Source organism: Cataglyphis hispanica, chromosome 1 (assembly GCF_021464435.1).
Source record: "Cataglyphis hispanica isolate Lineage 1 chromosome 1, ULB_Chis1_1.0, whole genome shotgun sequence".
In the NCBI taxonomy this organism is placed as follows: domain Eukaryota; kingdom Metazoa; phylum Arthropoda; class Insecta; order Hymenoptera; family Formicidae; genus Cataglyphis; species Cataglyphis hispanica.
This window is the reverse complement of record NC_065954.1, coordinates 12,338,965-12,366,020: the sequence shown is the minus strand read 5'-3', so window position 1 is coordinate 12,366,020 and position 27,056 is coordinate 12,338,965. Positions and strand designations below refer to the sequence as shown.

The following is a 27,056-nucleotide window of genomic DNA, read 5'->3' as shown; positions in this document are numbered from 1 at the left end:
AATTTCTCTTACAGAAATATGGAAAACATCTCTGATGGCTCTCTTGTATTACATTTATTATCTTTTAAATAAATTTTATCTTACCAACCAAATTTTCATTTCTTCATTTGTTGGTAAGCTAAAATTTTTCTATTTGTTGATAATTAAAATAAGCAAAAGCTTAAGTATTTATTTTTATGCAATTTAATGAAAGATTAATTATTAATTAATTAAAAATATTTGTTATATAATTAGTACTTAAAACTTTTGTTTAGAAATTTATCTTATATTTTGAAAATCTTTTGCCAACTGTAGAATTGAAAGCTTCAGTCATGTTAACAGCTTTCAGTAAGAGAAGAAAGCTTCTGTATCAGCTGCAAATATTAAGGAAAATATGCAATTTCAATATATTTTCGAAGTATATATCAATTTTTCTGTATTAAAATATAAGTAAATTATTCTATAAATAAAAAACATAAAAAATGAATTTTAATAATTCTTTGAATTGATTAGGCTGTATGTGCTATCTACTATGAGATGATGAGAATAGATTTTATACAACACATCGTCGATAAGTTTATATTCTTATTAAATGGCCATTGTTTATTCACATTTTATTCATTATAATAATGTCTTTATATTACTATTAATATTAAAATTTATTAAATGTATATATTGAACGTAATATATATACCTAAGTAAACTTAAATAAAAGCATAAATTATTTATTTTTATTAAAAGTATCAGTCTTTTTTCACTATAGAAAAATAAATAAAAATATTAATTAATTTGCTTATTATTTTGCTGTTATTTTTAATTTATTATTATTAAATTTATAACTTTATATAACTATTAATTAAAATGTAATAACATAATTTTTAAGTTTAGCTAAAAGAAATGTTTTTTTTAATTAATAAGAAATATTTGCTTTCCTCTCTCTCTCTCTCTCTCTCTCTCTCTCTCTCTCTTTCTCTCTATTTCTCTTCCTAAAATAACCTTATTAAAAAACAAGAAACTTTTATACATTTTTGTACATATAAACATATAATTTATAAAATTTGCTTACAGAGCTTTTATAAATTTTATATTATACATTTGTCAATGTAGACATGTATCAGCTTATCTATAAATTAAATTACATTGAATTTGATGTTTAAAATATAATCTAATTCTTTTTTTTCTATGTTTTTTCATCTTACGTCTCTCGCTTTTGATTGAAAAATTACAGAATCTCTAATTAAGATTCACATGCTTTGACATACGATACTGCTGATGAAAGAGAGTAGGGCTTAATCAGTTAGTCGATAAACAAATTGGCTTAGAGACGGCTGTATGATGGGGTGGTTTATACATCGGGAAAGAAAGTGCAACGGTATGACTAGTTTCTGTCTGACAAGCTCATCAAGAGCATCTACTGCGCGAGAAAGTCCAACGACGCGATAACGACACATCGTTCTTAAAGTTTCCTCGTGTTTTGTATATATATAAACAAATAAGTTTCCGAGAGTCATGATTACAAAAAATAGCTTGATCAAAACATTACCGAACTGTTGATGACTTTTCAACGTGCTTTAAATTAAAGCTGACAAAAAGAAAGGTCCGGCAGAAAAGAAGCAGGTCCGTAGCCTTTGTAGTTTAAATTTCTAGAAAACTTTATTAGAACTTAAGAAAATGGTTGCAATATATATTAATTTATCTTTTTTATAAAAATTAGTGCAATAATGCTTTTATGACATTCCTGATTAAAAGCAAAAGAGCATAATTACCTTTAAAGGCCAAATATATTTATTAAAATTACTTATTTATTTATTTAATATTTAATCGGTTATAAACATTAATATTTAATCGGTTATAGTTTATAAAATAAAAAACATGCATTTGATTAGATCTGTTATATCATATCTTTAATTTCTTATCAACATGCAGACTTTAGTATTTTCTTATTTTTTATAAACTATTTTATATCATATACAAGAAAGATTATTTTTTTGAATTTTTATGTAAAAGATTGATAACAAAACTTAATTTTTTACTTTTTTTCTTTAATCTCTTTTTAATTCTTATTTTGTATTATAAAACACAAACGTGCTTTTATTTTTATATAATTTATAATTTGAAATATCTCATATTTTCTTCATATCAAAATTTATGCATTTAAAAGTTTCACATTTGAACTTGATTTATTCGTATCTTTATAAAACGCTATCTGGAAACGATTTTTAGCTGTAAAAATTAATACATCTTCTTTTAAAAGATACACTTTATATCTGGGTGATTTAAAACGATTTCTAAAGCCAGCTTATGCTTTCACTGTACATTTACACAAATTCGTTAATGAACTTTTTTATAGTTGATAAATCCATCTCTCGGTTTAAAGTTCTAATTATAATTACTCTTTTGTAATTGTAAAATTGTAAATTTATTTGAACACAAAGTAAAGTTTTATTATTTAGGGATTATTGTTATATTAAATAATTAGATAAATATCAATCAAAAAGTTTGAGGATAGCTGTCTTTATCACTAAAAATTCTTTCTCAAAAATTTTATCGAGTTAAAAGTTATTGATCAAGTTATAATTTTTATGTGAGATTTTTAAATTTTTAATACATATATAAGAGCAATTGCAGATATTTTAAAGGGTTATAATATAGATTGTAATCGATGATTAATGTTGACAACATGACTCAATAAGGTTTTTAACATCGACACACGTCAATGGTTTCTCTCATGAAACGCTACGTTCAAATGTAAATTCAGATGTTCATTGATTCACGAGGGACCGGAAGCGATCAAGATCCGGTGGGGGAGATTTTCGGACGAGCGGCTGACAGCTTCCGTTCGATCTTCGCCGAGAGCATTCGCCGGATTTCTGAACGATAGAATGTGCAGCTGATCGGTGAGTGGAAAATTGGATCGAAAAATCGTTGTGTGCAAAAAACCATAAAAATTTTAAAATAAGGGATGCAATGCAGGAAATTGCTAGTGAAATATATATTTAGATCACAAACCAATGAAAAACGTGGGAATAACAGTAAATTAATTAATTAATGTATAATTTCATAGTTATGACAGAAAGTACCTTTATGAAATAAAATCAGGATTATTAAATCCTTCATAGCATTATTCATTTATTATGACGATAAATATTATTTTATATTCCGTCAAAACACGTTCAAATTATATATTAATAAACTATTTAGAATAGATATAAGTTTATTATTCGTATGTCTTGTATAAATTGACTTTTTCCATATCGGAGAAATAATAAATCGTCCATTATTATTCGCCACCTCGCGACGTTATTGTCAGAAACAATAAAAGCAAACGAGATATTATTAATTAAATAAAATTGAGTTAATTATGCAATTACGGAATATTAATAGATTTAATATATACCGCACAGGTAACATGACAAAACGAATATATCTGTTCAGAAGTATAAAAGGTGTCTTTAGTGTCCGCGAACTTAATACAATCTTATTGATTCTTCCGTGTATCAATGAATTTTTTATAGCATACTTTATGTAGTATACTTTCACTTTGTTGAATGCTGTTCTTCCTTTATGTGCGGGTATCAGCATAATACTCCTGCAAATATCATTTGTAATAACTTTTTCCACACACACTTGTTTCTTTCTTTAGGAATGGCAAGACACTCTCGAATGATCATATGCTTCATATGCTGCTACTTGTATACACTGTTTGGCATGACTGCTCCAAACTTTCCGTGAGTATGCGATTACGCTTCTACGTCGAGCAATCACATGAGAGATTTCTTATATTGAAATGTAAAATTTGTATATCAAAAATTTTATTGTCAGCAGAAAGAAAAAAGTATTTTGCATTTAAATTCTTTTTTTGTTCTTTAAATTATATTCTTTCTTTCTTCAAAAAATTTGATGTCTAAGAAAAGATTGTTAAGAACACATATATAACAGTATTTTAACGGTAATCGTAAAAACAAAAATTAATTTAATAAATTAATTAAAAAATTGATTAATTAATTAAAGATAAGAATAAATTTAGTTAATTTGTAAAATAAATAAATTTGTAAAATCCATAAGCTCTCTTTGCTATTTCCACACTATGGTACTTATATTTTATTATATGTTGCATTATATTTGCACACATAACGGTAAACATTTCTCTATTTAATAGCAAGTATCGGATATATCATACCTACATATGTTATATACTGCAGTATCTCAATCAATAGCTGCAATAACACCCTAATTGAACAAAGAAAGTCGTACAGTTAGCAATCGTGACATCGATGTGACCGGCCTGGTTGAAATATACATATATATATATATATACATATATATATACATACATGCATACACACACGCGCGCGCGCGCGTATGTATATAGCATTTGTTCTCTGTAATAATAAATTGTCGATTCTTACCGTACTTGGTTCTTACAGTCTGTGAATGATTTATGAACTTCGTCGATGTTGCAATAAAAATCTCTATACAATGATGCCGCTGCCAAAGGTATTATTTAACTTTTAAGGTCATCGCTGTAAATTGATCGCAATCCAAAATTAAAAACTATAATGCAAAACTCTTTTTCTTTTTGCGATTAGTGATTAACAATTCATCTCGCACCATTTCAGTGTGTGACGATGGAAGAATAAAATATGTTTGATAATAATTAATATCTTGAAAGAATTTGATTTTTTATCAAAGCTATCAAATAAAAAAATTAATAAAAAATTTAATATTTATGTTGTATCGATATTGTTGCATTAAATTATAACACTTCCGAGAAAACTAGAAATAAGCGAAAAAATTCTTGAAAGCCTTGTTATGTATTATCGGCTTGGCGGGTTTCACAGTGATATAAGGCGATTTTAAGGCAAATTTACATAAATGTATTTTGTTTGAATCAAGCAATCGTTGACATACGTATTTTCTATAATCTACGTTTACGTTATGTGCTAACTACAATACACGTAAAATACAGCACACGTGATTTAATTATTGTCAATATATTGAATTGTTTTCTCACGAACAACATAAGTATTAATTCTAACATTATTCCAGATTTTAAATGTAAGTATACGTTAACCAATAACTCTCAAAAATATCTAAAAATAAAAAAATTATTCTATAAAAAATAAATGTTTTCAAAATAACATGTAAAATTTTTCAACATTTCCACAATTCTTTTTAGCGCTACATGCATTCAAATTAATCTTCTTTTAACAAGATATTTAATTAAACAATATATTAAGAAGAACACTTTAATTATAAATAATCTCGAGTCCTATTTCTTTATAAGCATAAAATATTGCACTAAAGATTGCGATTTATCATAGTCAAGGTAATCTTTGATAAATAGAGGCGGAGAATGTGTACACGCTGTATCCATTAGCAGGCCGCTTCTCGCATCTTCTGACATTTCAGGGAGCTAGACTTTGATGAGTATGGGAAAAAAGAATCTTCTTTGTCGCTAAAGGATATTCTGCCTTTGAATCCGAAACAGTACGATAAGCACAGAGCTCCAAAATTCCTCGGACAACCCACTATCGTTTATTTTCACGTGACAGTGCTCAGCTTAGACTCCATAAATGAAGAATCGATGGTGAGTGAAAAACCGACATAAGCACACACCGGAAAATTAATTTTCTCATTTATTAAATGCTTATAAAAATATCACACTTGCGATTTTTATATTAATCTCTACTAAATTATTTTCTACATTAATTTTGATTATAGTAAAATATTTTTATATTGTTTGTAAAAAAAAGATAAACAGCTGATAAATGTATTTATATGTTATATGAAATAATATATATATACGCATTTATTGATAAGATCAATTAAACTTTTTTACCCATTTTATTCCATATACAAATTTTTCTAATCACATAGCAGCACTTAACAGAATTAACATAAGATTATGTTCAATATTATAAAAGAGTAACTTTGCCTCGTGAATCACTTTTCAAATTTTCCATGAACTCCACATTTATGGTGGAAGGGTAACTTGTGAAGATCAAGCAAGTTAGATTTTTTATTCGAGGAAGCATGATTATGTCACTTAGAAATAATTCTGGTCGCATATATAAAGCAACATCTGTGTTCACACATTGTTTTTCTGTGACAACAGACGTATGTGGCCGACATATTTCTCGCGCAGAGTTGGCGGGATTCTAGACTGCGGTTGCCGGAAAATATGTCCGAAGAGTACAGAATACTTGACGTGGACTGGCTGCATAACATTTGGAGACCTGATTGCTTCTTCAAAAACGCAAAAAAGGTTACCTTCCACGAGATGTCGATACCAAACCACTATCTCTGGCTGTATCACGACAAAACATTGCTTTACATGTCCAAGTAAGAGCTATAAATTCTGACATTATTATTCGATATTTTAATTATAAGTATTTAGATTATTAAAAACTGTAGGTAACGCTTAAAAAAAAGCGAGGAAAATTTCTAAAAAATAGTGTAAAACATATTTTTCAAACATATATTCTTTCTCAAGGAAAAGTGCCATTTCGAGGAAAAGCCTTCGAGGAAAAATATTAGTTTATTCTTTTTCTATTCCTTGATTATAAAAGCACTCCGTTTCGAGTGAACAAAACTATCACAATGAGATAAATACACTTCCAACATCACATATTAAACCCTACAGAAGAAACACTACAGTTTAGTAAATTTACTGTTCGCTTTAGCGGTCTTCGTGTTCAAAGTGCTATTAACTCTAAAGTTTCAACTGTTCAAATGATATGTCCGCACACGCGCGGGTTTTGGTTCTTTGTAAACTTTTATATTATTTGTATAAATTGTTTTAAATTGCAAAGAAAGCAATATTTTAAATTTGTAAAATATTTTATTACATTTATTGTATAATTTTTTTTTTATGTCGTATAGTATTGAATATATACATATATAATTATGTTTCTTAGAGTATAACTAGATGTTTAAATAATTGTGATTATGCAGAAGTATTGTATATATCTCAAAAAATTTTTTAATTATAATTTAAAGAAATGGATTTTTTTTAATCAATTTCTTTCATTTATCATTAATTAAAACATTGAATTATTAATCAAGAATTTTTAGGAACGTTATTTATTTATGTATACAATTCAACATTGACGTATTTTCAATTCGCGCATATGTCATACTCATTTTTGCTTTATAAAAGTCTCTCTATCTCAACTTCATTTCAAAACATTTATTTCCATCTGCAGGCGATTCGTTTGTTTTGTCAAATTTTATTGTCAATAAAAGATACAAATTTATATTCTCTTGTTCTGAATGTTTGCATCGTCAAAAACAAAAATAGCAAAAAACTTCAATAGTTATCATTGTCCGGAAATAGCGCTATCAAATAATTCACTCATACTGAGAGATTGAAATATAATTTGATTAATGGATTACATATCAAAAAATGCAATACTTGTTTTAGATTGACATTGGTGCTTTCCTGCGCGATGAAGTTTGAGTCTTACCCTCATGACACACAAATTTGCTCAATGATGATCGAGAGTCGTAAGTATATAATAAATAACAGTAATACAAATCGTAACATAATAATATTTCTTAATTAATTTTTCAAAAAACATACGACGATATATATGACACAATTTTGCTACTGAAACACTTATCTCTGTAATTATAATTAATTATAATACACAAGCTAGATATAATTAATGACATAGATATTAACTATATTTAATGTAAAAATATTCAAATATTGATTCTGTTTATAATTTTTATAATTATTTTTATTATTGTTCCGTATAATATTTTTGCTCGCATCAACTTTTCCTATATACATATAATCACGTTTAATTTTTTTTGCAGTTTCGCACACGACTCAAGACTTGGTATTTCTATGGAACACAACGGATCCCCTTGTGGTTAATCCAGAGATCGAGCTACCGCAGCTCGACATATCGAACAACTATACGACCGACTGCACGATCGAATATTCGACCGGAAACTTCACGTGCATACAGATTGTCTTCAATCTACGCCGGAGACTGGGTTATCACTTGTTCCACACGTATATCCCGTCCGCCCTTATCGTCGTCATGTCATGGATCGCCTTTTGGATCAAGCCGGAAGCTATCCCGGCACGTGTCACCCTGGGCGTGACGTCACTGCTAACCCTTGGTAAGACCACTTCTCCTATATCCATTGCTCGCACATTACCTATTCATAATATTTGCAATTACTATAGAATCCTTTGTCGAGGTATAATAACAATGGCACAAATATCAACTAATCTATTGTTATAAAAGAATTTTAATTTGAATTCTTTAATTTTATAATAAAACTATCTTAATTTCTGTAATTTATTTTCTCTTGTTTAGCTTATTGTAAGTTAAAATAAAATTATTTGCAGTAAACATCAATATGATTTTCGTCTAAAAAAAAACAGAAATAATTAAAATTACAACATTAATGATTGACAATTGATATTAATCTAATTCGTGAGAGATAATCTTAAAAAGATGATCCTCAATACATAAATGCAAGATGGAGGTGGACGCCAATTACGACAATTGAATTATATATATATAGTCATCATATAAAAATCAAGGCTTAACGTTTTTTTTTTTCAGCTACTCAAAACACGCAATCTCAACAATCTCTGCCGCCGGTTTCATATGTAAAAGCAATCGACGTGTGGATGTCCTCGTGCAGCGTATTCGTCTTCCTGTCCCTTATGGAATTTGCGGTAGTGAACAACTACATGGGACCAATCGCTACGAAGGCCATGAAAGGCTATTCGGACGAAGATCTTCGAGAGGCCATCGACGACTTCAAGGTAAACGAGAAAAAGCGCAGTACGATATTTATTACGGCACAAATGCTCTTTACTGGCCTCCGCGAAATTGATAGTCGAGATAAAGCGAAATACGCGGCACCATCGCTCAAGAGTAATGCGATTTTTTTTCATCTCGTTGGTGCGATATCGCTCAATTGAATAAAAACGCCTAAAATAGATGACACTACATTGTAAACCGCGACAGTGATAAATCATCGGCAATCATGAAAATTATTGTAACAAATGTTACATCATTTTTCGCATGAGAGAAAGAAAGAGAAAATAAATATTTCGCGTATAGTCCAACAATACAGAAAATTTATTTGGAGCCAAATTTTTTCACTTGTAGATCATGTTATGAAAATTTAAAAATAACATCGATAAAGCGCCATTTAAAATACAACTACTCTCTTAGATGATCGCTCGCATAGTCTGGCGAGTAACTTGTCGCCGGTAACTTCCCTCTCGAATAAGTTTCAAAGTTCTATTTTATTACAATGCATTCATCCCCCACTTCAATTCGCAGAGCAATATTCTGTTCTCTCCTTTTCTCCATATAGTTTACGCAGACTTTGTAGTTCGCCGAGCGCTATATATAAAATGTATTCTGTTTTCATTGCATCCGTTGCGCATGATATTTACTTGTACTACTGTACGCAACTGTTTACTTTCACTAGTTTTACACTCTACAACGATAAATTGTTCATAAACATATCATCTTTGTTTGACAGCTGATAAATAAAAGTTATTTTCTACTTTACAATTTAAATATGTTTTCTACTAATATCTACTTTAATTGAACAGACAAATTGATATCAGCATGCAATATTTGATCAAATTTAATTATTCTTATCAGACAATAATTATATAATTATATAATATAATTATTATTTTTTTAAATATATATTGTTGTATTACGTGTAAAAATAGCAATTGTATAATACAAATATAAAAATTTAATATACGCACTTACCTTTTAACACAGTCTTGATTAATATAATATAAGATAATAAAAAAGGGGAAGAGAAAAACATAAAAATTGAAATAAAAAGTACACATGAATTAATTTTCTTCATTTATATATTATTTCTCTTGTGATGTATTTTTAATTCCAACTCCCGTAGACGCCAATGAGACCGGATGCTGAAAGAAATAGAAGTCCAATAAGAACACCGACGGTTCAGTATGAGCAATGCTGTCAAGGACGAGCCACCGCCATTTACATCGACAAGGTTTCCAGATTCTTCTTCCCTTTTTCGTTCTTTATTCTTAACGTTGTTTATTGGAGCACTTTCCTATAATAAAACTAAAAGACGAGACCTACCCGACTCAGCCAGAGTCAAATGTATTTTCCGAGATATCGAACTTCATAAAGAATACAATATATATATATACATATATATATATATATATATATATATATATATATATATATATGTAGCATACGCAGCAATAAATTAATTAAAACAAGCTATTAAAAATTATATACGTATAAGTTATTATATAAGTATATAAGTTATTATGTATAAAAGACGACGTAATAAATAAATGTAATAAAAGTGAAATTTGCACATTTATTGAAAATATGTTTAATAAATTATGATAAATTAAACTTAATTTTTATACAAATCACAAATTATAGTCAACTTCTATAACAAATTATAAGAAATATTGCAAAATAATTACAATAACATTTTTAAAATTTTGCTCTATTTTTTAACATTGACTAATTTAATTTTATAATAAATTATTTTAAAAGATAAATTTTCTTATCATAATGTAATTTAAAAAGTAGATTATCTCTAAAATTTATAATTAACCTGTGCTGTATATATGTATTTCATATAATTTACTGCATAAAAAATTCATTAATAAAATAATGTGATTTTGTGTAAAAATTTAATCTATATAATATTATTTAATGTTTATACTACATATATATGTTGTAATGTTTTAATCATCTAATTGATGTACAATAGTTATCTGTTTCTCATACTTATTTATGTGACGAAATAGCATAAAATTAAAGATTATAATAATATATATTTATGACATGTTTATGTTTCTAGCTGTAATATAAATTATAAAACAAAATACGTAGATACAATTAACGATTAGATATAAATTGTAATATTAATATAAAATTATTAATTTAATTTCTGATAGAATTCATGAACATATTTATATTAATTTTAATCAGAATAAAAAATACTTGATTAAATAGAGAAGAGAGAACTATATACATATATAAAATTTTTGAAGAGATTTAATAAAAGACAATCGCGAGAGAAAAGAAAAATAACTTGAGAAGAATAAATTTAACTAATATTTATATACAACATATATAATTACATAATTTGCAAAATATATTATTCTAAAATTTTTGTGATAATATCTTAAATCACTATCAAAAATATCACAAACATTATTTATGGTTATTCTGTCCAGCAGAACTAAATCTCGTCTTGTGAGATAATGGAGCGCATTGTCTGGCATGTTACGGAGTATTATCACTGTGGCAGATCATTACTGCCTGATGTACTAATAAATTAAGCATTTACGTCAGTGTTTCTCAACCTATGACGCAATATGTATAGTGTGTCTTGCTACGCATACAAATAATTGTTTAAATAAATTTAAAACGTTTATAACTTTAAAAAAAGGTACAAATAGGATTTAAATTAAAAATTTCGAGTCGGTAAATAAAAAATTTATAATCAAAATAAAGAACTTACTTAATATAAATTTAAATAAATTTTAATTTATATCCAAGGTTATTAGATAATATTTTATATTTAAAAATGTAAAATACAAGTATTAAATTACGCAAATTTAATTTAGAATATAATGATTAAGAAAGTTGAGAATTTTAGAAAATACACATATTTGATAAATATTTATTGATACTATATTAATCACAGTTGCGGAAAATATTTACTTCTTTATACTGTAATTTGTTAATAAATATAAAAATAAAGTCAATTATTATTTATTCAATTATTATCTAAGCACCTTTTGATTATATTATTATCGCTCACTCTTTTCATTATTATTTCTTTTAAATAAATTCCGGATCATCCTTGCACAAGCATTTTTTGATCGAAGATCTACGTGCAGCAATAGCAAATTTGCAACCGATCCTCAGCGCAGATCAACAGTCACAATACTGCAATACAAAAATAACATGCAATAAAACAGATGAAATTAAGCGCAAAAATAAAAATCCGTAACATATATGTATAATCGAAAGTAGTAATCAAAACTAAATAAAAATTATTTATCAGCGCAAACGACATAATGTAATGTTCAAATCTAATTTGTTTAAAGTAATTTAAATAAATAAAATTATATTCTTTTTGTTATAATTCTTATTTTTTTATTTTTTCTTAAACATTTTAGTTATTATATCACTTCATTATATTCTTAATAAATGACGACAAATCAGTCTTAAATATTAGTCTCAGAAAAATATATATATAATTAAATCATTCTAAATATTATTACTTTATTAATTATTTTTAATCTTTATAAAACGAATAATTTTTCCCATATGAATGCTTTAAGGAAGAAACTTTCTAACATAAAAAAACATTCCATGTGTTCAGCATTATTTAATGTTGTAAAAAATTACATTTTCCTGATCATTGTATATATAATTTCCAATAATCGATATCATCTAGATATTTTAGAGGATATGAAATGAAAGTGCAAAGAAACTAGGTAATAATGATAAGTTTTTTCGATAATATTTTTATCATTGTTTTTATTAGTTAAGCATTATGTATTTTCATATATCTTAAATTTACCTAAAGCAATGAAAAAAAATCTTTTTTCTTTTTGTATGTCTCGATCTTTAGGATACTCCTTCTAAAATTCTCCTTAAAAAATATGAATATAATCTAGAATTCTTAGCAATTTAAATTATTAATTAAGTGAAACTTATTAACTAGATAATTAGTTGAAACTTTCAGCACAACTCGTGCAATAAAATTTAATTAAGTTACATCAGAAGTGTTTTAATGCAAAAGTATTCTAATTGAGATATCTGAAATTGTTCAAATAAAATAAATAGCGCCATAAAAATTTTGCGTACATTTTGAGATGATTACTTAACTTTTTAATATCTTTCTTCTGATGAAATATTAATAAGATTCTCTAGATTTACATGGCAATATCAATATTACAGTTAATGTAATATAAAGTAATAAAGTTTATAAAAATATTAACTCGTGTGAAAAAAGTAAAATTGTTCAAATTTCTAGTTTCTCGAAGCAAATTTTGATTACGGATTTCTACATCCGTAATGTTCACAGGTAATACAAATGCTGCTGATATGTCGTGAGGACATTTGAATGTTGGTGGAGATTGAATTCGATATGCCCTTTTAATCTCTCTTTTAATTACTATAGTTAGCTGCACCGGGAAAATGTCAGTCCTCATCATCCGGTAATTGCTCGACAAGGCGCAAGTAATTGAAGAGAGCCGCACTCGCGCTACGAATAATTAAATTCATGTAAAAAGTCATAATTGTCATTCGCCGCTGTAGATCATTTCTTCTTGTACGTCGAGTCCTAAAATATTCTTCACACCAACTCTTCATCTTTATCCTACCGTACCGATCTGACGCTGCCTTTCTTCACGGATCTGTCGTTTCCGCGAGAACGATAATTTCGCCGCCAACTGTCATCTGCACGTGACACATGTCACAAACGTGCCGTGTTTAATTAGCCATTATAATTAATACAATTGCCTATCGTCTATCAAACCAGCAGCCCGTATATGCATGATCGATATTAATTTATTGTTATTTGAGTAAAAGTATCACGGTCTACCTCAACTTTTATATTTAATAAAGTAAATTATGTTAGTAGTGCCTGCTTTAAATGCCGTGTATAAATTTAGGAAATTTTGAATATTCATAATATACAAGTACAATAAATATTATACTATAAATTCTTCAAATTTAATGTATATATATATATATATATATATATATATATATATATATATGAAGAAAAACATATTTTAAAGCATAATATATGTGGCAAAACATTTAATCTTGAAAAAAATAGATAAAATTTTCAATAAGAAAAGTTCTACTTTCTTTAAATTAAGAAAATTATCTAAATTAATATATATATATATATATATATATATATATATATATATATATAAAATGATCATCTGTAAGACCATAAAACTCTGTAAGATGCAGTCAAGTTAATGCAAATTGCATTCTAATACATCAGATCGCATTTTGCTCTTGACAGTCGTTTTACAAACGTATAAACTAAAAATATTATAAATAAGGGGATAAAAGTTATTGCCCGATTTAAAAGCCAAATCTAATATGACTGTATCTAGAATTTAAATGGGAATGTTTCGGGTATTTCACACGCAACTCACTGATTTATGCACTTTCGATGGCGATCAAATCAGTGGGCACGTTACTTAACGATCTATCGTAGTCGTGTTTGCCATGGTTGTTAACGAGATCCCTTCATTTGCGTAATTAACTATCGACTTTCTGTCGCCAGCGCCGTTAACGAGCGTCCCACCGATCGTTAATGGATTCCAGATAACGTAGGTGGATTCTAAGGAGAAGCGGCTAAACAATTATTATACTTGGCGCAAACTGTCAGTCATCCATAGTATAGTTAGATACATACATCAGTTACATACAAATTGATCTTATAAAATATGGTCAAATTGAATGTAAATCATTAAAAATATTTAAACTTATTATCTTTTTCTATAAGTTGCGGCACTATTATGATTTTATGTTATATAAATATTCATTAGAATAACTGAATAGATTGTCTAGTAAATTATATTTATATCTTAGATATTTATGTAATCTTAAATGAAAGAAGAGAAAAAGAATAATATGTAATATTAAAACTTTTTTTACATATAACTACGTAAATTGTTAAATATATATATATAAGGCTAATTGTTTAAAGTTTGATTTTTTCAATTATTATTGGTAAAATCTAACTATATGTATATATGATAAAAATAATTCTCAAAATATTTTGAAAAATTTGTAACTTGTCTTTTTTGTTTAACTTCTTACTAATCTTCTACTTTTAATGAAAAAATAATTATTACTACAAAGTAAAAAAAAATACTAACAGTAATGTAAAATACAACGGAGTTATTTTATTATCCACCATTTGTAAAATTATGTAGTAAAATAATGAAAAAATTTTAATTACGTCATTTTCTCACCATTTATCATCCTTTGTTGTTTACAATTTGTATACACAAATTAGTTTAACATTTGTTAATAAGTTCAAAATTCTCTCAGGACTTAATAACTTATATTGTAAGATATAAAATATGAAAGAAATATTCTAGATTATTTATTATACATGTAAAACCCCTACATTTTATTAACTGACAGCATTGAAGAATGATATCGATAATATCAAATGTTTTAATATTGAAACTTTCTAATGAATGGGTTAAAAAGTCGTTCGTTACGTTCAAAACTCTAAATTGCCAAAGTTAGCTATACAACTTATGGCAAGTTTATCCGCACCTCTTTAGACGCAGACTCTCTTTGAGGTTTTAGAACTTAAGATTATTATTTTTTTAACAAAAAGTTAAATATTATTAGTTAAATATTATTAGTAAAGGAATTATGTTTTCTTATTAAATTTAAATAACATAGTTATGTTATAATTATTTTATTCGCATTAATCATCTTATAAAAGAACCTCGCAAATCCGAAAAATCTGGTTTTAATGAAACTTTAGACATGTAAGGAAGATCAATAAACGAATTTAGAAATTTTCAGTTGCGGTCCAAAAACGATTCTACAGGATAAAAGCATATATGTAGAACGACTTTTTTATTATCTCAAGAACTATTCAATATATTAAACAATATTTTATACAAAAGTTTTATAGTAAAAATAACTCTAATAACAATAATAAAAATTTGAAAAAATAGTTTTTTCTACAAAATTTTTTAATAAGCTTTTAAAAAATAATGTGGCTAAATTAAATAGATCTTAAATAGAGCTGTTTTTATCTTTTAAAACTTTTAAATAAAACATTTTTTGGTATCTCGAATAGTTTTTGAGATATATCGGAATTATGCAAGACCAAGGAGATGCCTTTAATTGCCAGCTATGTAAAATTCTCGCAGATTATTGAAGTTTTTTTAGATGAACATAATATTGATAATAAACATCAAACATTGATAATAAATCAGCATTAAATAAATATTAGCTCTCTCTTTCTTTCTCTAATTTATAAAATTGTATATCTTTTTATTCATCTTCCGTTTAGCTCCGCTATTTTCTTTTATTTACGTTTCTTACAAACGATACAAAAGAATAATATCTAATAATTATCATAATATTTAGAAGATAATTTTCAAAAACAAATATAAAAAGAAAAGTAACAATAAAATGCAGTTATAAATATAAATATTGATTTGTCCTTTATACAAGTTCTTTTAATTTTTCCTTTATTTTTGTTAAAATAAGAATTTTAGTTTCTCATAGAAAAACTAATAGGGTTGACAGTAAAGTTGAATTGGAAATATGAATTTTAGTTTATTTTCTCTTTGAGTAAGGCGTAGAAACTATCGAAGATGGACAACACCTTTGGCTAAAATGTCTTCATCTCTAATTACAATCGCCGAAAATTAGAATATCGCAATTTCTCTTCACACGCTTCAATTCAAAATATTGTTATCGTTGGATATATCAACATTCTGCCAGGCCGTCATTATACAAATATCTGACATTCTAGATTCTGCACATTCGAATATCGCTATGTAAATTTCTTCGAGATAATGATGATTACAAAACAGAAGAATTTTACACAAATGCAAAAAATAATAATAAATTCTTCAGCCCCATTATGTGATCGTATTATAACTTATGCTATTACATTTATAAAACCAGCTTCACTTATATAATTGCTATAATATATAAAACTTAATTTTAACAATATGTACAATTATATTTACATATTGCTTGCAATAATATAATTTAACAATATTAAACAATATTAAAATAATAATTTATAAACTATTAATAGAATGATTAACGACATTCGATGCATTAAAAATTTGGATGTTTGAGTTCGTAATCGTTATTCAAGTATTCGTACTTCGAATTATTCTCAGTTCAAATACCTGAATAATAATATCGACGGCCCAGCTCATGCGGCGCATTTCTCTAATTTCGATTCGCGTCCATTTTTATAAATCTAAAAATAGTACGTCGAGAACAATACAAGAGATCGATCAAGAGCAAATTCATCCCTATCTCCTAATATTAATTTCAATTTTTATCTGCGAATGCAAGAAGTCAAAGCTCCACCGCTTCTTACCGATAAATATCTCGAGCGTCAGTTGCAAACGTCATTATGATATTTCACTTATATTTGCTACATGCCAATTATAATAATAATAATATATAGTACAAAATTGCAATACGCGTCATACATACATAGAAGTAGTGAAATTATAGGAAAAAAAAAATGTGATATCTTACATTAATTAATTTTTTACGTTAAGATTTCTTATTAAATTTCGCTAAACACAGTTTCTTTAATTATTCTAAAATTATACTACGTACAGCCCAATACAATTAACCACTTTATCAACTCTTTGTAGACCGTGGGAAGCTAGCTTTCCCATTATTACAACAGCGTATCATTTTGTACATTAATACTAATTATTGTGATAATTTAGTCGTTTCATTAGACGTTGTTTCAAGTAATTGTACCAAACAAGTAAATAAGAATAATCTTTTTCATGGATCTGTGATTCACGCGCAAAGATTTCATAAATCTTATGAACACGCCGGTGAACTCCGTGGCCGTCGACACTTCTGAAACGGATCAAGAAAATATGTAGGATGCTTCTCACTCTGTCATCAAAAAATAATTTTAATAATTCTTTAATACATTAAAAATAGATTTTTTTTTCATATATTCATTGAAATCTCATTCATTAAAATTGTTTCATGTGTCTAATATCTTGCGGCAATTAAATTTTTAATTTAATTTTTTTTTTTTTTGCCAAGAAAGAAAGAAAAAGAAAAAGCAAAAATCGTATTCAAACTTTTAAAAAAGATATTTTAAATTGGGATTTTATATTGATAAAAAAACTGACTTTAAAATAATTACTAGATTTAATGAGGCATCCTGAAAATGCGCGCATTTATTTCGGCGTCAGTCGTGTCGCGTCTGAACGAATCATAATCTCCTGATTTAATTAGTCTGACCTGAGAAATATGTGATGCAAGCCCTGTTGTACCGCGCATACGAGTGAGTGTGGTATTTACGTAAAAAGACATGTGCATATATACGTTAGTATTCACGTTAATATTCTTATAACGTGCACAAAGTATCTAATAATTGAAAAGCCAATTGTACAAAATAATTACATATAGTCACATAAATTTGCAAAAATTGAATTATTAAATTAATTATTATACAATATAAAAGAAGATGTAAGATGTTAAAGAAAACTAAATTAAATTAAATTAAATTGTAATTTATCCAAAAGATCAATGCTGTGTAAAAATATTTAAAAATATTTCTAACAATTTCATTTACTTTGCTTTTCAAACCAGCAATCAAGTTTCAAAATATGGTCAATTGCATTTATTTATAAACAATACAGAAAGATTATTAAAACTAATAGAAAAATTGTACAATAATAGTATTTGCAATATATTAAACAACACAGCAAATCATTTATGATAATGAAAATTATGTTAAAAAATCATGTAAAATATCTTGATATTTAATTTGAAAACATTTCAATTGATTTTTCAATATATCTTATTCAATATAATAGCACATTGTATAAAAATTTTATTCAGCATAATCATTATGCAACATATCTGTGAATATATGGATTTTTCGAGGAATTCTCTGATTCATCAAACAATTTTGGGAACTTGATCGCTTAATTAGTACAGTAATTTGTCATTATACGCCGAGCGTCAATTATCGAGATTTGACGAGACCGTGAACAGTGTCCTGCCTAAGAAAAAAAAAAGAAAAAAAAGAAATAATCATGTGTACAGTGAAGAATCAACGCCTAGATATAAACTAATTTTTGCCGCTTTGTTGCTTTCTAAGTGCCCCGAATCTCGTGAGTTCTTCACAAAGTTAAAAGACAACGAAATTTTGCGTCAATAATATCTCGCACGATCAATAATATATCGTAATTATTTCAAATATATCCACAATCTACGATAATTTCCTTGCTCAATTTCTTCTTTATTTAACAATATTATACGAAATTATTGCTATGAGACAGTGTGTATAATATTTAATTCTTATTTGTTTATCATGATTGCACAAGAGTTTTTTTGCGCGTTATTTTATCTCCATTATTAAGCAAAAACGGTTTGATTTTTGCTATCCCCCAGAAAAGTTTTTAAAGTCAAAAGAGTAATTAAATAACATCGATCTCGTAAAACATACTATAGATAGAATACTCTTATTAATGACAAACTGATTATTATAGTACTGATCGTGCAAGAAAGATATAATTTTAATCATCACGAATTTGTGTTGCTCAGCAGCAAGTCGGCAATTTAAATAGAATTTTAATGAAGATGTAGAATGTATGTTTCTCAAACTCTATAGATTCATCCGTCTCTAACAATAAGACAGAAATCTAATCGTTTTATATGTATATCATACATGTAACATTGAAATCTAAATCTTTAAGTACAAGATATTAAAAAAAAAGATTTGAAATAGTTTAAGAGATTACAAATTTTTAATTAAAAGATGTTTTAATTTCTTATTATATTTTCTCTTTTCTTTTCTTTAGAAACGTCAGTAGTATTTCATGGAAAGTAGATGACAAATATTTAATAAATACATTATAACTATACATAAAACTATACATAAAAATTTTTTTCAGAATTTTAGAATAATTTTTATGTCTCTTTCATAATTAAGATCGCAAATGCAGCTTCGGCACATTTTTAATATCAAAATATTTTTCGTCATATTTATCGTTTCAAAGACTTCCCACTGAGCGACGTGCATTCGTTATATCTTTCAATTCTCTGATTTTTTATTTCAATGTTTTCTATTTTCTACGATACATAAATCAAAACTTGTCTAAATATTTTCTTCCTGCGAATAAATTCACAAAGGTTTGGAGCGGCAAAAGGAAACGAAAGGAAAAACTCCTGACGAGTGCGCATTTTTCTTAGACTTTTCATCCTAATATCCTTATTAAAATTATTACGTTGCTTCGGAAAATATTGGCAGTACGGTAGTAAGTTGTGAAAGACTCATTTTTATCTTCGGTCTGCTTCAGTATTGTTGCTTTTGTTGTTCCTGCTCCTTTTAGATTTCTTGTTGCCATTTACAGTAGCGTTATTGTAGTCATACTACTCGCTCTTTATTCATACAATTCTTTTCGTTTTCTTCTTCTCGCTATGCGCCAATGAAATAATGTATCGCGAATTTGTAGAATATATTACTTAATTTTAAATTGAAGTAAAATTATCTTTGTTTAGTGTTTTTTTTTTTTTTTTTAAATATGAATATTACAAAATTGAAGCTGATTATTAGTTTGATGGCAGAAATGTCTACGTGTATAAGAATACGAAAGTATAAACATCTGTATAAAAACCAAAAAGGAACTAAATTTTTCTTCGGAACTTTATTGCAGATGTGTCAAAACGTATTTCCTTCAAGAAAAACAAAACAATAAAGAACAATGTAATAACATCCTATTTAGATTAAAATTCTAATTCTTACATTAAAAGAGAAGGCGACATGTAATTGCAAATATTTTCGCGAAATTCCTGAAATTCGCGAAATTTTATCTCGGCGCGCTAGTTTTACACACGCGCGCACACACACATACACACACGAGCAGCACGCATACGCGCTACGAGTCACAACATCAACGAAAGTCTCTATTCAATCTTTTTATTCTTAATTGCACGCTTAAATTACTTACGATTTATTTATTGATTACAGGCTAACTCACAGGACGATCAACTGCATCGCGACGCGCCGCGTCGTCGATCTCTGATGTCAGATATAAACTATGTCACGTGTTAATTAAATTAATTAAAATAATTCAATATTCTCTCCTGATATTAATTTATGAGAAAATTCATCTCAGATGCATCAAATAGATCGCTTAATAGATAAAAATTACAATATATATATTTATAACAGCATCGAAAATAATTTCCAAAAATAAAATGTCTGTGAAAGATTAATCTAAATTACAATAAATATGTAACATCAATAAAAAAATTACGTTAACATAATAAATTTTATTAACATAATGCTTAAAGTTTTATATCCAATTTTCATTAAGCAAACATCATGCAGATAATATGATAATACAATTGAACATTATATTATTATAAATTTATTTAAAAATTGAGAATTATGTAAATGTATGTGTGAAATTTGTGATATTAAAGGACGGTTGTTCAGCACATTTCAAAGCTCAGAAGTAACTTGTTCATAAGTTTGGCACACACGCAGGAAAAGTACACGATGTATGTCCCGCGAATAAATTAATTATTGATAAAAATGCAGGTGAAAACGCGCACGTGCGCGATCGTCCGTGACGAATGAAGTGAATTATTAACAGCTAATCTTGAAAAAAAAAATTCATGTGACAATTTTTGCAATATCTTTTTTCCATTTGACTCACGCGTTTGCTGTTCCTTAATTAAACTGCTGCATTTTTTCGAAACTATCTCAAATATAACCGGTGCTCTTTGAACAACGAAAAACCGGATGCATTATATATTTATTCATTTCTTCATTTATTAATCTCATTTGAGTGTGTGTGTATGTATATACACACACACATATATATATATATATATATATATATATATATATATGCTTTTTCTTTAAACACTTGTCCGGTTTCTCACACACTCAGGCACGCTTTCTAGTACGGAACAATTTAGAATTTATTTTATTGCGCGATGCAAGGGTGCTGCAAGTAGATGTGAGAGTGTGTTATCGCAACGAGTGAGAGCACTCTTCACGTACCGTGTTCGTGTGTTCGTGTATTGTATATCATAAACTCATATGTATATTTCTTCCTTCATATTTACGTTATATAATATAATCTTTTTTCTATACATATTTATATATATTCTTCAGTTAATCTTTTGTTTAAAAGGGCGAATCACACCATCAATTACAAAGATTTATTACAGGCTGTGCATTCCTCTCTCGTCTCTCCTTTCTAGACCCCGTAAATATTTACATCGCATTACACTATTGTTAAACAATTTTTTGCTCAAACACAGTTGTCTTTATTTCTCTTCTCTTCATTCTTTTCGGCATATCTGGTTGCATCAGTCAATCGTCCGCGATGCTATAGAATCATGTAAATTCATGTTCATGTCAAATCTTATTTTTTTTGCAAAGATTATTTGATGTAACGTTTTTTAATGACCTCTCATATAATGCATTTACTCCAATAATCGATAATATTGCTTGTAATATACCATAAATATTACAACGCGTTATAATGCTTCGATAAAATATCTTAAAAATTTTATTTAATTGGCCGTAAAATAGTTGATAAATAAATAAACTTGGAAAATGTTATCCGCTTAAAGCAATTTTAATATTATACATATGTATGCAAAATTGCTTTAATCCTTTTTTCATAAAAAAAGAAATGTTATTAATAATATCTCAAATATAATTCCGATTTGATTCTCACAATGTGAAGAATCGTAAGATATTCTTAAGAGAAGTAATCTCTCTCTCTCTCTCTCTCTCTCTCTCTCTCTCTCTCTCTCTCTTGTCTCAAAGAAACAAGAATAAAATAAACGATTTCTTTTTTATTTTCTATAAGATATCGCTCAGAGCAAGTTTGTTTCATGAATAGCAAAAGAAAGCGGACGATCGATCGCTACAGCCAAGCAACGCTAATGATAACGTCGTAATAAATGATCGAACGAGGTATCTCGTTTTAATTAATTACTGCTTAAGAGTCCTCGCGATCGACTAAAGTCGGCCACGAAGCTTTGAAAGAACGAGGGCATCATCTTAAGTTAGAATATAAAGGTACGTAGGTCCCTACCTCCATTTTTACATCGACTCGTTAATCACATCTCGACTATGTCGCGTCAAACCATCTTGCCAATAATGTTCATTTCGTGATAATCTATATAAAGAACATAAACATATTTAAGAAAAAATATTGTCGCAAAAAATGTACAATAAAGCAATATTTATATCACACACACACACACACACATACACACACACACACACGCACACATACACACATTTCATCTATTCTTAAATATTTTTTAAATATATAAAAAATAAAGAAAATATATATGAACAAGACCTAAGTATACCAATTTCACTAGAAAAAATTAACAACGTGACAACAATTTCTGCAACTTATTTATTTAAAAAGGCAAAAATAGTTTTTTTTCCAAAAACTAAAATTGTAGAATTAAAATTATATATATATATATATATATATATATATATATATAATTTCTTTCTTTCTTTCTTTGTTGCAAAATCATTATTTATTTAAATTACATAATTTGATTTTGAATACGTAATAAAAGAAAAAATAAATCGAAATAATTTTCTTTGTCAAAATAATGAAAAATATCTTGACTTTTCTCTTCTATAATTAAAAGCAGCAGTCATAATAAATTACAACTTTTGATTTCAACAATTTTATATTAATGTCTCCGCGCCTTTCGTTTTTGATATGTTCTGTCTCTCTGTCTCCTGATTTCGTACTGACCTCTTTGGCTCTTATTATCATAATTCTTATCGTAACAACGTGTGTGTGAAATAAATAAGAAAAACACTTTACTATTAAAAGCTCTTTTGTTGAATCATTAAACAATAATAATTTTTTCTAAAAAGTGTATAAACAATGAATTTTAGATAAGAATATCATGTATTACCATGTATTTATAAAAATATATTGATATTAATAAAAATGATGTTCAGAAATAATAATAAATAGTGAAGTATTAATGTATAATGTGTACAATAAACATTAATTATAATATAATATTTTAATCATATATATTCAAAGTTATCAAAACGTTTAAAATAATATAATAAAAATTATTAAATTTGTTGATTAACTTTGACAATTAGTATTTATATGATATACAGCTTCATAATTGTGTGCTCTGCATGCAATTCATATATATTAGAAATCATTAAATTTATATGAATTGCTGAAATTGATATTTGTGTATATGAGAATTTTATCACCCAAGAATTTGAATCGATCGTAATATTATATAGTGTAACCAATTAAGATAAAATGTTTTATTTTCTGGAAATAATTTTGAATTACGAAATAAATGTCTAAGTTTATACTTTTCTTCTATTGATCGCTAAATGTTTGCCTGATCTGAAATTTTTATTTGCCTAAATTGTAACTATGCAAAAAATATCATATAATACAAATTCTTTACAAAGACGGTAGAAATCAAGACGGAAGAATCAAACAACTATATATAAAGCTAACAATAAATATCAGCTCCAGCTTAACACTGATTATTAATATGTATTCATAACTGTTATAACACGCATTAAAAATCGTGAAGTAACATTGTCTACTATTGTGCAAATAAACTTCTAATCTTGATTAATTAGTAAATCCTTGACTATATAAATAATCACAATGAATGATGTCTTTTTTTTCCTTTCAAGACTCTCAATTAGAAAGAACATTATTTATCGAACGGTCTGACACGAAATAGCAGTGCGAAATCCTCGAGAACACGATCCCACACAAACAAATTTCGTGTAATTCGCGACTCTAATCGCAATCGCTCAGCCACACCTGGATTACCCATTTCGCGGACCGTCTCTCGCTGCTGTCGTAAATTAATCGGTAAATCGACACGACTTTCCGTAGGAAAGACTCGACGTTCTCTTCTCTATACAGAAATCCATCCAAACGAGATTGCAATGAGGACATATTATGAGATGTTTTTCTGTTAAACGAAAATCTGCGAAATGACGCAAATCCTGATAGGATTATTATCACAGAGGATAAACCGCGCATCGATCCTCACGCTTTGATAACAATCGATCTGCGGCGGAGTAGATCGCGAAAGAACATTCACGATCTGGATCTTCCTTGTAGATCATCCGTAAATCCTGTCGAGTAATGAACGATCGCCACATCCTCTGAGAAGCGAATCAATCGCGATAGTATGCTGTTGAACCTGATGATGATCTCCACCTCGTGTGGCACCGATGCGAACAATTTATTTTTATTACTGGAATTGAAAGGCGCGAAAAATTCATGGCTACATAATTGCAGGAATTCGAAGTAATATTAAATATTTGTGTGTATGTGTATGTGTATGTGTGTGTGTATATATTGCAGGCTTTTTACAAAAAGACTTAGTCTTTTTATAAAGCGTTGACAACTGGCTTTTTATAAGCCAGTTTTAAAAGCCTAGATATTTTAAGCCTATGTTGTTTGTAAAAAAATTGAATTTATATAAAGCCTACAATATATATGAATAAAAATATATATTTGTGTGTGTCACTGTATATTGATTAGGCAGAAATTGTCTGAAATTGAAGCAAAACATTCGCTTCACAAAAGGCGATTATATGATGATTGAGATTTGTGTAACAGATAGTTATCTTAATTAATTACTACTTGTAATTATGATAACGCATGATAATTTACGCAAAGCAGAAAGATTCCATATCAAATAAATAAAGGAAAAAATATGCCATGGAGAAAAAAAAATATTGTAGACAAAATAAGATATTTATATATAATTGCTTTTTAAAGCAATGCATCTTCGTGAGAAGAATGCAAGAGATTTACGTATAAATTCAGTTACTTCACCATATTCTAGACACGTAAGCTTTTTCAATTATCCAATTCACTTGTAGGATGCATGTCACTGGAAATTTGTCCGCGATTCACCGGAGAAGATTGCTTTGTCGTAGCTCGATTCAGCGAGCATCTACGACGAAACTAGGCCGCGTCGTGGAAAGCCGACGTAAATCCGAAAAAATTGCCTGCACTCAGGGTTCATCCGACGATCTCGAATCGCGAACGGCCTGCCCTCGGATTCGCACCGTATTTCAAGCCAGCAAACGAAGTGAAAGTAATCTCGGAAAATTGTCTTATACTCGCCAGCCGATCATAAATCACCTTTCCTCTTCACTAGTCCCGATCGTCAATCCGCCTTCGAACGACTCGATTGATTTGCTTTTCGGCATGATCTCCTCGAAATAGAAAAAAAGGAGAGGTTTCTTTTTCCTGATCGCGGCAAAGTGTTAAAAGTAAGAACTCTTTACGAGAAACACAAATTTTGTACGCGCGTCGTCGCTCTAAATTACCAGAAAATGTTTTAATATTTATTAACATGTTTTAATATTTATTATTGTTTTAATATTTTTATTAATAATTTTAATATTTATTAACAAATTTAAAATACTTTAAAATTATTGATTATATATTAAAGTTGTTATACATTTGTCAAGATTGTATAAAGAAGGATAATTAAAAAATATTCGTCTACCGTAAAAAAATAATGCCGTCATTTTTTAAATGAATAAATCAACTCCGATTCTAACTATAAGATTGGAGTGACTTCATTTAAACCTCAATCATCATATCTCAAATTTCTGAAGCTATAGAAATCGATCCATATATATTCGAGGGTAGTAGTGCGAATCGCCGGAAGTAAATGCGAGTAGATTTTGTAAGCAAAACTAATGGTGCGTGAATTCAACGATATACTTGCAATCGCGATGCACATAATTTAGCGAAGTTGTGCTAGTAAGCATCATAGCTCAAGAGTATTTTCGATACAAATCGATCCTATCTAAAGCTCCATATATTTACAGAAGCAACGAAAGCGGCATAATCTCTCTCTCTCTCTCTCTCTCTCTCTCTCTCTCTCTCTCTCTCTCTCTTTCTCTCTCTCTTCCTTTTTCTTTCTCTCTCTTTCTTTTTCTCGGAAGTTTATAAAATAAACTCTTTTAAAATAATTAAAACTTAAAACTTTTAATTTAATTATGAATATATTTTAGAGACTTTGTTATATATATTTCACGTGGAAAAATATACAAAACTTTAATTATTAGTGTTTAATTATTTAAATCAAAGTTTTTAATTACAGTTTGCATTAAATTTATCAAATTTTTTAAATAAAAATTTTTTTACATAAAAATTAGAATAAATGCGAAAATTTTGGATAAACAAAAGATCGCGATATCACTTACGGAACTTCCGAAATATGCGAAACAAAAATGCTCAG

At 27.8% G+C, this 27,056-nt stretch overlaps 2 protein-coding genes across 17 annotated transcripts in view; one reads left to right on the top strand and one right to left on the bottom strand.

The window, feature by feature from the left end:
* Nucleotides 1-1,381: 1,381 nt before the first annotated feature.
* On the top strand, nucleotides 1,382-10,269 carry LOC126850127 (glycine receptor subunit alpha-4). Its single transcript, XM_050592866.1, has 9 exons — nucleotides 1,382-1,596; nucleotides 2,738-2,876; nucleotides 3,623-3,707; nucleotides 5,392-5,569; nucleotides 6,098-6,324; nucleotides 7,406-7,488; nucleotides 7,804-8,115; nucleotides 8,568-8,773; nucleotides 9,898-10,269. Exons 3-9 carry the CDS (start codon nucleotides 3,625-3,627, stop codon nucleotides 10,072-10,074), a joined length of 1,266 nt encoding a protein of 421 aa, XP_050448823.1. The 5' UTR covers nucleotides 1,382-1,596; nucleotides 2,738-2,876; nucleotides 3,623-3,624; the 3' UTR covers nucleotides 10,075-10,269.
* The window catches only part of LOC126849214 (potassium voltage-gated channel protein Shal), a 110,590-nt gene continuing 91,548 nt past the window's right edge, over nucleotides 8,015-27,056 (bottom strand). For 4 of the 16 annotated variants that reach the window (XM_050592558.1, XM_050590907.1, XM_050591152.1 and 1 more), the window contains one exon: nucleotides 16,321-25,046. Coding sequence is in view for 11 of the 16 variants with exons in the window: in XM_050591750.1 (XP_050447707.1) it covers nucleotides 22,058-22,135 (78 nt within the window). In the remaining 5 variants the exon portion in view is untranslated. Of the gene's footprint in view, nucleotides 8,155-10,762; nucleotides 11,940-16,320; nucleotides 25,047-27,056 lie in introns of those variants that run through there. The other 12 variants (XM_050590983.1, XM_050591410.1, XM_050592280.1 and 9 more) reach the window with 11 other exon arrangements.